This window comes from Culicoides brevitarsis, chromosome 1, assembly GCF_036172545.1.
Source record: "Culicoides brevitarsis isolate CSIRO-B50_1 chromosome 1, AGI_CSIRO_Cbre_v1, whole genome shotgun sequence".
NCBI lineage: Eukaryota > Metazoa > Arthropoda > Insecta > Diptera > Ceratopogonidae > Culicoides > Culicoides brevitarsis.
Genome location: NC_087085.1, coordinates 42,238,555 through 42,251,545, shown reverse-complemented (window position 1 = coordinate 42,251,545; position 12,991 = coordinate 42,238,555). Strand labels below are relative to the sequence as shown.

General features: G+C 31.7%; 1 protein-coding gene across 1 annotated transcript in view; it reads left to right on the top strand.

Annotated features, from left to right (window-relative positions):
• The window catches only part of LOC134837860 (dynein beta chain, ciliary), a 38,899-nt gene that overhangs the window by 21,638 nt on the left and 4,270 nt on the right, over positions 1-12,991 (top strand). Inside the window, exons 17-34 of the mRNA XM_063853252.1 lie at positions 20-370; positions 437-473; positions 679-1,214; positions 1,425-1,725; positions 2,452-3,799; positions 3,861-4,031; positions 4,404-4,708; positions 4,774-4,838; positions 4,896-5,000; positions 5,057-5,115; positions 5,179-5,277; positions 5,343-6,052; positions 6,352-6,492; positions 6,552-6,722; positions 6,812-7,128; positions 7,326-7,602; positions 8,272-9,411; positions 9,490-9,638. Of these exons, the coding sequence (XP_063709322.1) occupies positions 20-370; positions 437-473; positions 679-1,214; positions 1,425-1,725; positions 2,452-3,799; positions 3,861-4,031; positions 4,404-4,708; positions 4,774-4,838; positions 4,896-5,000; positions 5,057-5,115; positions 5,179-5,277; positions 5,343-6,052; positions 6,352-6,492; positions 6,552-6,722; positions 6,812-7,128; positions 7,326-7,602; positions 8,272-9,411; positions 9,490-9,638 (6,282 nt within the window). The remainder of the gene's footprint in view (positions 1-19; positions 371-436; positions 474-678; positions 1,215-1,424; positions 1,726-2,451; positions 3,800-3,860; positions 4,032-4,403; positions 4,709-4,773; positions 4,839-4,895; positions 5,001-5,056; positions 5,116-5,178; positions 5,278-5,342; positions 6,053-6,351; positions 6,493-6,551; positions 6,723-6,811; positions 7,129-7,325; positions 7,603-8,271; positions 9,412-9,489; positions 9,639-12,991) is intronic.

The window sequence follows — 12,991 nt, the reverse complement described above, 5'->3', positions numbered from 1 at the left end:
AAATTGATTTTTTTTTCAGTTACGTCACAAGTTGGATCGAAACTCGTACAATTCCCGCGGAAAAATCGAATCTCGTGATTTTATTTGACAAATATATACCCGCGTGTCTTGATAACATACGAACAAGGTTCAAGAAAATTACACCAATGGTGGAAATAGCACACGTGCAAATGTTGTGCCATTTGTTAAACTCGATCTTTGTTCCCGCGAACACGCCAGCTGATTGCTCCAAGGAGGTACACGACCAATACTTTGTGTTTGCGTGCGTCTGGGCTTTTGGATCAACCATGTTTCAGGATCAAGCTATTGATTACCGAGTCGAATTCAGCAAATGGTGGTTAAATGAGTTCAAAACTGTTAAATTCCCTCCGTGAGTTTCATAAAAATTTTTTTAAAATTTTTTTAATTAATTTTTTTTAAATTTTTTTTTTAACAGCAATGGCTTGGTCTTTGACTATTTCATCGATAATGAGGTGATAAATATAAAAAAATTCAACTCAAACTGTTTTTCGAGCACTCAGAGAGGATAAAATCGCACAGAAATCACTTTTCAAAAGCAAAAAAGTGACATTTCTTTGTGATTTTTTCCATGCTCTGTATGGAAATGTGTCGTTTTTCGTCGCATTTCTGCCGTGACAGCTTGAACTTTTGATTTTTTACATTATTTTTCACCTTGAGACAAAGCAATGGACGCCGTGGACTGAAAAATTGGGCAAATTCGAGATGGATTCTGACACGCCGTTGCAAGCGGTGATCGTTCAAACGCAAGAAACGATCCGTTTACGCTTCTTCATTGACATGCTGATGGAAAAGAAGCATCCTGTGATGTTAGTTGGACCAGCGGGCAGCGGCAAAACTGTTTTAGTGAACGAAAAGTTGATGGGTTTGGGTGAAAATTTCGCAATTTGTAACATTGCGTTCAATTTCTACACGACATCGGAGATGCTGCAGAAGATTTTGGAGAAACAACTCGAGAAAAAAGCAGGAAGAAATTTTGGACCTCCGGGAAATAAGCATCTGATTTACTTTTTGGACGACATGAACATGCCAGAAGTTGATGAATATGGAACTGTTCAACCGCATACTATTATAAGGCAACACTTTGACTATGGGCATTGGTATGACAGAAATCGACTTACCTTGAAGGATGTTCACAATTGTCAGTATGTGGCTTGCATGAATCCGACATCGGGAAGTTTTACCATAAATCCAAGGTTTATTTCTTTATTTTTCTTTTAAAACTTACAAAAAATGCTTTCAACACTCATTTCTAACTGACTAACGCTGCTTTTAGATGACTTCTCTTTTAGCTGATTGCCGATTTTTCCACAAATGCTTTCAAAATGAACAAGCTTGTGCTGTAATTTTCGACAAAATTTGCAACTTTTTTAATGAAATTTTTCTTTTTCTCCATTTTTTCAAAGATTACAACGTCATTTTTGCGTATTTGCCGTCAGTTTTCCCGGATCGGAAGCTTTGACGATGATTTATCAGTCGATTTTGCTGCAACATTATGCGAATGCCGAACAAAAATTCAACATTTCCGTGGTTAAGATGGCAGAAAATATTATTCTTGCATCTTTGGCTCTGCATGCGAAAGTTAGTTTGGTTTTCCTTCCGACAGCCATCAAGTTTCATTATGTCTTTAACTTGCGGGACTTGAGCAATGTCTTTCAAGGTTTGTTGTTTACGACAAACGATTGTCTTGTTGGACCGAGTGATATGGTAAGTTTATATTTAAATTTGTTTTTTTTTTTTCAAAAATATTTAAAATTTTTTCTAAAAAGCCTAAAATTGAATAAATATTCATTTAATTTTTTTTTTTTATTTTTCAAAAATTATTTTTTTTTAATTGAAAAAATTTTAAAATAAAAAAAAAAAAAAAAAAAAAAAAAAAAAAATAAACAAAAATAAAGTTATAATTTTTTGATTGGTAAAAAATTTTAAAAAAAAAAAAAAAATTTAAAAAAAAATTTAAAAAATTTTCAAAAAAAAAAAAAATTTAAAAAAAAAAAAATAAAAAAAATTTTTTTTATAAAAAAAAAAAATTTTAAAAAATTTAAAAAAAAAATTAAATTTAAAAAATTAAAAAAAAAAATTTTTAAAAAAAAAAAAAAAAAAAAAAAAAAAAAAAAATTTTAAAAATTAAAAAAAAAAAAATTTAAATTTTTTAAAATCGACCTTTTTTTTTGAGAAAAATTTTTAAAAAAAAAAAAAAAAAAAAATTAAAAAGTATTCAATTAAAAAATCGTTTTTAACATAAATTTTCTTGTCTAAAAATATTTTTCATAAAAATACTGAATTTATTTTTCAAAATTTTTGACAGTTATTTTTTATGAAATTTTTTTTTCTTTAATTTTTAATATGAAATTTTCAAAAATTTTGGATTTTATTTTTGATTTTCATTTGAAGCAGCCTTAATTAAACTTTTAATTTATTTAATTTTTTCAGGTTCGCGTTTGGATGCATGAAACTCATCGCGTATATGCCGACAAGCTGACGGATGACAAGGACATTGACAGTTTCGTAAAAATGCAAAATGACATCGTGAAAAAGTCCTTCGAGGAGTTGGATGAGTCGATCGTGTTCGACAAACCGAACATTTATTGTCACTTTGCGGGAGGCATTGGTGAGCCAAAATATATGCCTATCACAGATTGGGGACAATTGAGTCGATTGCTGGCTGAAGCCTTGGCAGCATACAATGACTTGGTGTCAGCGATGAATCTTGTCCTCTTTGAAGATGCTATGCAGCATATTTGTCGCATCAATCGTATACTCGAGTCGCCGCGTGGAAGCGCCTTGTTAGTTGGCGTCGGAGGCAGCGGAAAACAGAGTCTGAGTCGATTAGCGGCATTCATCAGCAGTTTGGAAGTGGCGCAAATTCAACTGAAGAAGGGATATGGCGTGACAGATTTGAAACACGAATTGGCAGCAATGTACCTGAAATGCGGCATGAAAAATGTCGGCATCATGTTTCTCATGACAGATGCTCAAGTCCCCAACGAAATTTTCCTCGTGCTCATTAACGACATGCTGGCATCGGGCGAAGTACCCGATCTCTTTCCCGACGACGACGTCGAGAACATTTTGTCGGGCGTTCGGAATGAAGTAAAGGGCGCCGGCTTGCCCGACACACGCGAAACTTGCTGGAAATTCTTCATTGATCGCGTTCGCAAGAACCTCAAAATTGTTTTGTGCTTCTCGCCAGTTGGGAGTTTGCTGCGTGTTCGTTCTCGTAAATTCCCTGCGATCATCAATTGCACGCAGATCAATTGGTTCCACGAATGGCCTCAAGAAGCGTTGATTTCTGTCTCTATTCGGTTCTTGCAAGAGCTCCGAACACTTCCTCCGGAGTATTTTGATTCGGTTTCGCGATTTATGGCGTACGCGCACACCTCGGTGAACCAAATGTCGAAAGTTTATCTCCAAAATGAGAGACGCTACAATTACACGACACCCAAATCGTATTTGGAGCAAATTTCGCTCTTCGCCAAACTACTGAATATGAAATATCTGGAATTAAAGAAGAAAGTTGAGAGATTAGAGAACGGTTTAGAGAAACTTAGAAATACGGGCGACCAAGTTGCCGAGCTGAAAGTCAAACTAGCGGTTCAAGAAGTTGAGTTACAGGAGAAAAACGAAGCTGCTGACAAGTTGATTCAAGTTGTGGGCATCGAAACGCAAAAAGTTCAAACGGAAAAGCAACTTGCCGATGAGGAAGAAGTCAAAGTCGGAATAATTGCGGAAGAAGTCTCCAAAAAGCAAAAGGATTGCGAGGAAGATCTCGTGAAAGCAGGCAAGTTTTCTTCAAATTTAAGACTTTTTTTTTTGGGAAATTAATCAAAAATTTATTTTAGAACCCGCTTTACTTGCCGCTATGGAGGCTTTGAATACTTTGAACAAATCGAATTTGACAGAATTGAAGTCTTTCGGTAGCCCGCCCGCCGCCGTTACAAACGTTACAGCAGCTGTCATGGTATTGCTTGCTCCTAATGGAAAAATTCCGAAAGATCGTAGCTGGAAAGCAGGTAATATTGACAATAATTTTTTTCCCTCAATATTTGATCAATTTCAAGCTTACAAATCATTAAATGGGCTCTCAAGATGAAAATTACGTATTTTTTACGTAATTTTTATTTTTCAATTTTCAAGCTTGAGAACCATCCAAAAGATAACCAAAGGCATTTTACATAACTTTTGATCAATTTTAAGCTTACAAACCATCAAATGGGCTCTCAAAATAAAAATTACGTATTTTTTACGTAATTTTTACGTATTTTTTACGTAATTTTTATTTTTCAATTTTCAAGCTTGAGAACCATCCAAAAGACATTCATATCAAAAATCCTTAATAATAATTTTTAAATAATTTACTTTTTCTCCAAATATTTCAATTTTAGCGAAAGCAACTACAATGGCAAAAGTCGACTCCTTCCTCGATGCCCTCTTAAACTACAACAAAGAAAACATTCATCCCGAGATCATCAAAGGCATCCAACCGTATCTGAAAGATCCCGAATTCGATCCTGATTTTATTCGTTCGAAATCGGGAGCCGCCGCAGGTTTGTGTTCGTGGGTCATCAACATCATCAAGTTCTACGATGTGTATTGCGATGTTGAGCCGAAGCGTCGTGCATTGGCAGCTGCAAATGCTGAGCTTCAAGCTGCACAAGACAAATTGGCGGCGATTAAGAGAAAGGTTTTGGTAAGTAACGTCATGCGATGGGAATTTCGCATAAAAAAAGTGTCTAACGGAAAATTTACTCGTAGTCTCTTGAGGAACAATTAGCAAAATTGACAGCGGATTTTGAGCAGGCAACTGCTGAAAAATTGAGGTAATTTTTTAAATTTTTATTGAAAATGTAAAAAATTAATTTTTTGAATTATTTTAGATGTCAAAAAGAGGCTGATGCGACTCAAGCTACTATTCAATTGGCAAATCGTCTTGTGAATGGATTGGCGAGCGAAAACGTGCGTTGGGCAGAAGCTGTAGCAGAGTAAAAATTTTAATTTTTTCAACAAAATTTCGTCTTTTTAACGTATTTTTTTGTAGATTTATGCAACAAGGAACAACTTTACCGGGAGATATTTTGCTTGTAACAGCTTTTATTTGTGAGTTTTTGATATTTTTCATTTAAAAAATAATTTTAAATGATTTTTCGTGAATTTTTTTAGCTTATGTTGGATGCTTTACGAAACAATTTCGTTTGGATTTGTTACAAAAAAATTGGCTTCCGTTTTTACGAGCAATTGAACCTCCAATTCCCATTACAGGCAATATTTTTTTTTTTCAATTTTTGTGGATAAAAAATTTTTTTAAACAAATTTTATATTTTTAGATGCAATTGATCCCCTGAAGCTCTTAACAGACGACACAACAATTGCAATTTGGCAAAACGAGTGTTTACCAAGTGATCGGATGTCAATCGAAAACGCTACAATTCTCACAAATTCCGATCGTTGGCCCCTGATGATCGATCCTCAGTTGCAGGGAGTCAAATGGATCAAGCAAAAGTACGGCGCATCGTTGGTTGTTTTGCGTGTCGGTCAAAAAGGTTTCGTCGAAAAGATAGAAGAGGCCTGTGCCAAAGGATGGATTGTCCTGATCGAGAACATTGGTGAAGTATTAGATCCCGTTTTGGATTCTTTATTAGGTAGAAATTTGATTAAAAAGGGCAAAGCTGTCAAGTTGGGCGACAAAGAAGTCGAATATAACTCGGATTTCCGTCTAATTTTGCACACGAAACTCGCGAATCCGCATTACAAGCCGGAAATGCAGGCGCAAACGACGCTAATTAACTTTACAGTTACGCGAGACGGCTTGGAGGACCAACTTTTGGCGGAAGTTGTGAAAGCAGAACGTCCCGATTTGGAGGAATTGAAAGCAGAACTCACGAAACAACAGAATGATTATAAGATTTTGTTGAATAAACTCGAGGATGACTTGTTGTCACGTCTCTCATCTGCGGGAGAGAATATTTTAGGAGACACAGCGTTGGTTGAAAATTTGGAAACAACGAAGAAAACAGCGGCAGAAATTGAACAAAAAGTAAAAAATTAATTTTTATCTAAAAAAATTTGAGAAAATTCATTAATTTCAATTTAATTAATTATTTAAAATTATTTAAAATTATTATTTAATTAAATTTAATTGAATATTTAATTATTAATTAATTAAATTTTTAAATAAATTAATTAAATTAATTAATTAAATTTAATTTTAATTATTTAATTTAATTTTAAATTTTAATTTATTTTAATTTATATTTGATAAATAATTAATTAATTAAATTAATTAATTAATTTAAAAAATTATAATTTAATTTAAATTTTAATTTTTTTTTTTAGGTTGCTGAAGCTAAAAACACGTCAAAAGAAATTGACGAAGCTCGTGAACATTATCGTCCAGCAGCAGCTCGTGCAAGTTTGTTATATTTCATATTGAACGAACTCAACACGATCAACCCAATTTATCAGTTTTCGTTAAAAGTAAACCTGAAATCGATCAAAAACTGAAGAAAATTAATTTTAAAAATTTTTTTTGACAGGCTTTTAGTGTCGTCTTCCAAAAAGCAATTTCCAAAGCTGAGGAAGCAGAAGATGTAAAGTCTCGTGTCGCAAATTTAATTGAATGTATCACTTATTCCGTGTTCCAATACACAACACGAGGCTTATTTGAGTGCGACAAATTAATATTTTCTTCGCAAATGGCGTTTCAGGTACTTTTTCTTCGATGGTGACGGGTTTTCCTTTTTTCAAAAATTTTTTTCGAACTTTTTTTGACAATAAGATTTTTTTTGTGTTTCAGATTTTACTGATGAACGAAGAAATTACCGCATTAGAAGTTGATTTCTTGTTACGATTCCCCATAAAACCGCACGTTACAAGTCCCGTAGATTTTCTTAGCAACACTGCATGGGGCGGAATCTGTAGCTTAGCATCTAAAGATGATTTTAGAAATTTAGATCGTGATATTGAGACACAAGCAAAACGTTGGAAGAAGTTAGTCGAGTCCGAATGTCCTGAAAAAGAGAAATTTCCGCAAGAATGGAAGAATAAAACGGCACTTCAGCGATTGTGTATGATGCGTGCACTGAGACCGGATCGAATGACATATGCAATGGCGTAATATATCTTTCCTATTTTCCTTTTTTTGGCTGAAATCTCACTTTTTTCACTTTTTTGATTTTTTTGATGCATGAAAATGCTTAATTTTTAATCTTTTTTTGACTTTTGTCATGAAAGCAGAAACAAACATATTTTGAAAGTTCTGTTTTCAATGATTTCGACTCATTCTTCGCCTTAAAAATCATTTTCCATAGTGATTTCATTGAAGAAAAACTTGGATCAAAATATGTTGAAAATCGCACAATGGAGTTTGCAAAGTCTTTCGAGGAGGCAAGTCCTTCGACACCGATCTTCTTTATTTTGTCACCCGGCGTGAATCCGCTGAAAGATGTCGAGGAGTTGGGCAAAACGCTCGGATTTACGTCAGATAACGGGAACTTTCATAACGTTTCTTTGGGTCAAGGGCAGGAAGTTGTTGCTGAAGCGGCGATGGATAAAGCTGCTGTTGAAGGTCATTGGGTTGTTTTGCAGGTAACGAAAATTTTAAAAAAAAATAAAATCTTTGAAATTAAAAAAATCTTAAAATTAAAAAAAAAAAAAAAAAATAAAAAAAAATAAATTTTTTTAAAAACATAAAATTTAAGGTATAACGGGCAATTTTTTCTATATTTTTTAGAAAATAATTAATAAAATTACAAATATTTTTTAATTAAAAAAAAAAATTAAAATTTTTTTGTCAATTTTTGTTTAACTTGAAATTTTTTAAAATTTTTCATAATAATTTTTTGTTTTTTTTTTGAATATTTTAACTTGAAAAATTTTATTTTTTTTAAATAAAATTTCATTTAATAATTTTTTTTCCAAATATTTTTAAAAATTTTTATATTTTTTTTTTTTTAAATAATTTTTTTAATTTTTTAAATAAAATTTCTAAATAATTTTATAATTTTTTTTAAATAAAAATTTTAAAATATTTTTTAATTTTTTTTTTTTTTTTAAAATTTTTTTTCAAAATTTTTTTTTTTTATTTTTTTTATCTTTTTTTTTTTGTTTTAATTTTTTTTTTTTTTTTAAAATATTTTTTTATTTTTTTTAAATATTTTAATTTATTTTTTTCTTAAATATTTTTTTTTCAAACCTTTTAAAAACAAATTTTAATAAATTAATTTTTTTTAAATATTTAACGAAATTTCTTCACAGAACATCCATTTGGTCAAAAAATGGCTTCCGCAATTGGAGAAAAAGCTTGAATTCTATTCAGAAGGATCCCATCCCGAATATCGCGTTTTCGTGAGTGCTGAACCCGCAGCAACGCCATCCGCTCATATCATTCCGCAAGGTATCTTGGAGTCAAGTATCAAAATTACGAATGAGCCTCCGACGGGAATGCAGGCAAATTTGCACAAAGCATTGGATAACTTCAACCAAGAAACGTTGGAAATGTGCGGCAAAGAAGCCGAATTCAAAGTAATTTTGTTCGCGTTGTGCTATTTTCACGCCGTCGTTGCGGAACGTCGCAAATTCGGACCCCAAGGATGGAATAAAATCTACCCGTTCAACGTTGGCGATCTCAATATCAGTGTTTCTGTGTTGTATAATTACTTAGAGGCAAACACAAAAGTTCCTTATGAGGATTTGCGATACTTATTTGGGGAGATTATGTATGGCGGGCACATCACAGACGATTGGGATCGACGTCTTTGCATCACGTACTTGGAAGAATTGATGCAACCCGATCTCGTTGATGGCGAATTGTTTTTGGCGCCCAATTTTGCCGCACCCCCAAATACGGATTACACGGGCTACCATGCCTACATCGATGAACAAATGCCCCCGGAGTCGCCGTACTTGTATGGCTTGCATCCGAATGCCGAAATCGGTTTCCTCACAACTTCATCTGAAAATTTGTTCCGTACAGTGTTCGAAATGCAGCCACGAGACGCTGGAGCATCTGGCGGTACGACCGTAACCCGTGAGGATAAGGTTAAACAAATTCTCGATGAGATTATGGAGAAACTGCCCGAAGAATTTAACATGTCAGAGATTATGGGAAAAGTAGAGGAGCGCACCCCCTACGTCATTGTCGCTTTTCAAGAGTGCGAACGCATGAATTACTTAACGAACGAGATAAAACGCAGTTTGAAAGAGCTCGATTTGGGTTTGAAAGGCGAACTTACGATTACATCCGACATGGAAGTCCTTGAAAATGCGCTCTTTTTGGATCAAGTTCCTCCCGGATGGACTGCGCGCGCATATCCATCACTTTTTGGCTTGTCAACGTGGTTCGTTGATCTGCTGCTTCGATTGAGAGAACTTGAAACATGGTCAACTGATTTTGTTGTAAGTTTTTTTTTCTTTGCGACACACACACAAAACTTGTGGGACTTCAGTTGATGTGTTTTCTTCTCTCTCAATTAGTTACCTGCGTGTATTTGGCTTGCGGGATTCTTCAATCCGCAATCGTTGTTGACGGCGATTATGCAGTCGACAGCACGTCGAAATGAACTTCCTTTGGACAAGATGTGTCTTCATTGTGACGTTACCAAGAAACAAAAGGAGGAATACACGTGAGAAAATTTTTTCTTAAAATTGATTTTTAAATAATTTTTTTATTCGCATTTTGAAGAAATTTCAAAATATTTTTTTTTTTCAAAAAAAAAGGAAGGAAAATTCAAATTGAATATTTTAAAAAATTTATACAAATAATTTTTCAAATATTTAATAATTTTTAAAAATTTTAGATTTGTCTTTAAATTTAAAAAATTTTCAAAAAAATAATTAATTTAATTCCATTTGGAGCAAAATTTAAAAAAAATTTTGACACAGTTTTTGACACAGTTTTTTTTGCTCTTGATTTAGTTTTCAAAACAAAACTATGTCAAAGAAAAAATTTTTTTTCAGTTTCAATTTTTTGGCAGTTTTAAGTTATAAAATGATTAAAAATGATAAATTAGAGTCCTCTGACAAATTTCTATCCATTTGGAGCAAGATTTGACAAAAATAGCTTTGACACAGTTTTTGACACAGTTTTTTTGCTCTTGATTTAGTTTTTAAAACAAAACTATGTCAAAGGAAAAATTTTTTTTCAGTTTCAATTTTTTGGCAGTTTTGAGTTGCAAAATGATTAAAAATGATAAATTAGAGCCCTCTGACAAATTTCTATCCATTTGGAGCAAGATTTGACAAAAATAGCTTTGACACAGTTTTTGACACAGTTTTTTTGCTCTTGATTTAGTTTTTAAAACAAAACTATGTCAAAGGAAAAATTTTTTTTCAGTTTCAATTTTTTGGCAGTTTTAAGTTGCAAAATGATTAAAAATGATAAATTAGAGCCCTCTGACAAATTTCTATCCATTTGGAGCAAGATTTGACAAAAATTGCTTTGACACAGTTTTTGACACAGTTTTTTTGCTCTTGATTTAGTTTTTAAAACAAAACTATGTCAAAGGAAAAATTTTTTTTCAGTTTCAATTTTTTGGCAGTTTTAAGTTGCAAAAATGATTAAAAATGATAAATTAGAGCCCTCTGACAAATTTCTATCCATTTGGAGCAAGATTTGACAAAAATTGCTTTGACACAGTTTTTGACACAGTTTTTTTGCTCTTGATTTAGTTTTTAAAACAAAACTATGTCAAAGGAAAAATTTTTTTTTCAGTTTCAATTTTTTGGCAGTTTTAAGTTGCAAAATGATTAAAAATGATAAATTAGAGCCCTCTGACAAATTTCAATCCATTTGGAGCAAGATTTGACAAAAATTGCTTTGACACAGTTTTTGACACAGTTTTTTTGCTCTTGATTTAGTTTTTAAAACAAAACTATGTCAAAGGAAAAATTTTTTTTTCAGTTTCAATTTTTTGGCAGTTTTAAGTTGCAAAATGATTAAAAATGATAAATTAGAGCCCTCTGACAAATTTCTATTCATTTGGAGCAAGATTTGACAAAAATTGCTTTGACACAGTTTTTGACACAGTTTTTTTGCTCTTGATTTAGTTTTTAAAACAAAACTATGTCAAAGGAAAAATTTTTTTTCAGTTTCAATTTTTTGGCAGTTTTAAGTTGCAAAATGATTAAAAATGATAAATTAGAGCCCTCTGACAAATTTCTATCCATTTGGAGCAAGATTTGACAAAAATTGCTTTGACACAGTTTTTGACACAGTTTTTTTGCTCTTGATTTAGTTTTTAAAACAAAACTATGTCAAAGGAAAAATTTTTTTTCAGTTTCAATTTTTTGGCAGTTTTAAGTTGCAAAATGATTAAAAATGATAAATTAGAGCCCTCTGACAAATTTCTATTCATTTGGAGCAAGATTTGACAAAAATAGCTTTGACACAGTTTTTGACACAGTTTTTTTGCTCTTGATTTAGTTTTTAAAACAAAACTATGTCAAAGGAAAAATTTTTTTTCAGTTTCAATTTTTTGGCAGTTTTGAGTTGCAAAATGATTAAAAATGATAAATTAGAGCCCTCTGACAAATTTTATCCATTTGGAGCAAGATTTGACAAAAATAGCTTTGACACAGTTTTTGACACAGTTTTTTTGCTCTTGATTTAGTTTTTAAAACAAAACTATGTCAAAGAAAAATTTTTTTTTCAGTTTCAATTTTTTGGCAGTTTTGAGTTGCAAAATGATTAAAAATGATAAATTAGAGCCCTCTGACAAATTTCTATCCATTTGGAGCAAGATTTGACAAAAATAGCTTTGACACAGTTTTTGACACAGTTTTTTTGCTCTTGATTTAGTTTTTAAAACAAAACTATGTCAAAGGAAAAATTTTTTTTCAGTTTCAATTTTTTGGCAGTTTTGAGTTGCAAAATGATTAAAAATGATAAATTAGAGCCCTCTGACAAATTTCAATCCATTTGGAGCAAGATTTGACAAAAATAGCTTTGACACAGTTTTTGACACAGTTTTTTTGCTCTTGATTTAGTTTTTAAAACAAAACTATGTCAAAGGAAAAATTTTTTTTCAGTTTCAATTTTTTGGCAGTTTTGAGTTGCAAAATGATTAAAAATGATAAATTAGAGCCCTCTGACAAATTTCTATCCATTTGGAGCAAGATTTGACAAAAGTTGCTTTGACACAGTTTTTTTGCTCTTGATTTAGTTTTTAAAACAAAACTATGTCAAAGGAAAAATTTTTTTTCAGTTTCAATTTTTTGGCAGTTTTAAGTTGCAAAATGATTAAAAATGATAAATTAGAGCCCTCTGACAAATTTCTATTCATTTGGAGCAAGATTTGACAAAAATAGCTTTGACACAGTTTTTGACACAGTTTTTTTGCTCTTGATTTAGTTTTTAAAACAAAACTATGTCAAAGGAAAAATTTTTTTTCAGTTTCAATTTTTTTGGCAGTTTTGAGTTATAAAATGATTAAAAATGATAAATTAGAGCCCTCTGACAAATTTCAATCCATTTGGAGCAAGATTTGACAAAAAAAGCTTTGACACAGTTTTTGACAAAGTTTTTTTGCTCTTGATTTAGTTTTTAAAACAAAAAACTATGTCAAAGGAAAAATTTTTTTTCAGTTTCAATTTTTTGGTAGTTTTGAGTTGCAAAATGATTAAAAATGATAAATTAGAGCCCTCTGACAAATTTCTATTCATTTGGAGCAAGATTTGACAAAAATTGCTTTGACACAGTTTTTACACAGTTTTTTTGCTCTTGATTTAGTTTTTAAAACAAAACTATGTCAAAGGAAAAATTTTTTTTCAGTTTCAATTTTTTGGCAGTTTTAAGTTGCAAAATGATTAAAAATGATAAATTAGAGCCCTCTGACAAATTTCTATTCATTTGGAGCAAGATTTGACAAAAATTGCTTTGACACAGTTTTTTTGCTCTTGATTTAGTTTTTAAAACAAAACTATGTCAAAGGAAAAATTTTTTTTCAGTTTCAATTTTTTGGCAGTTTTAAGTTGCAAA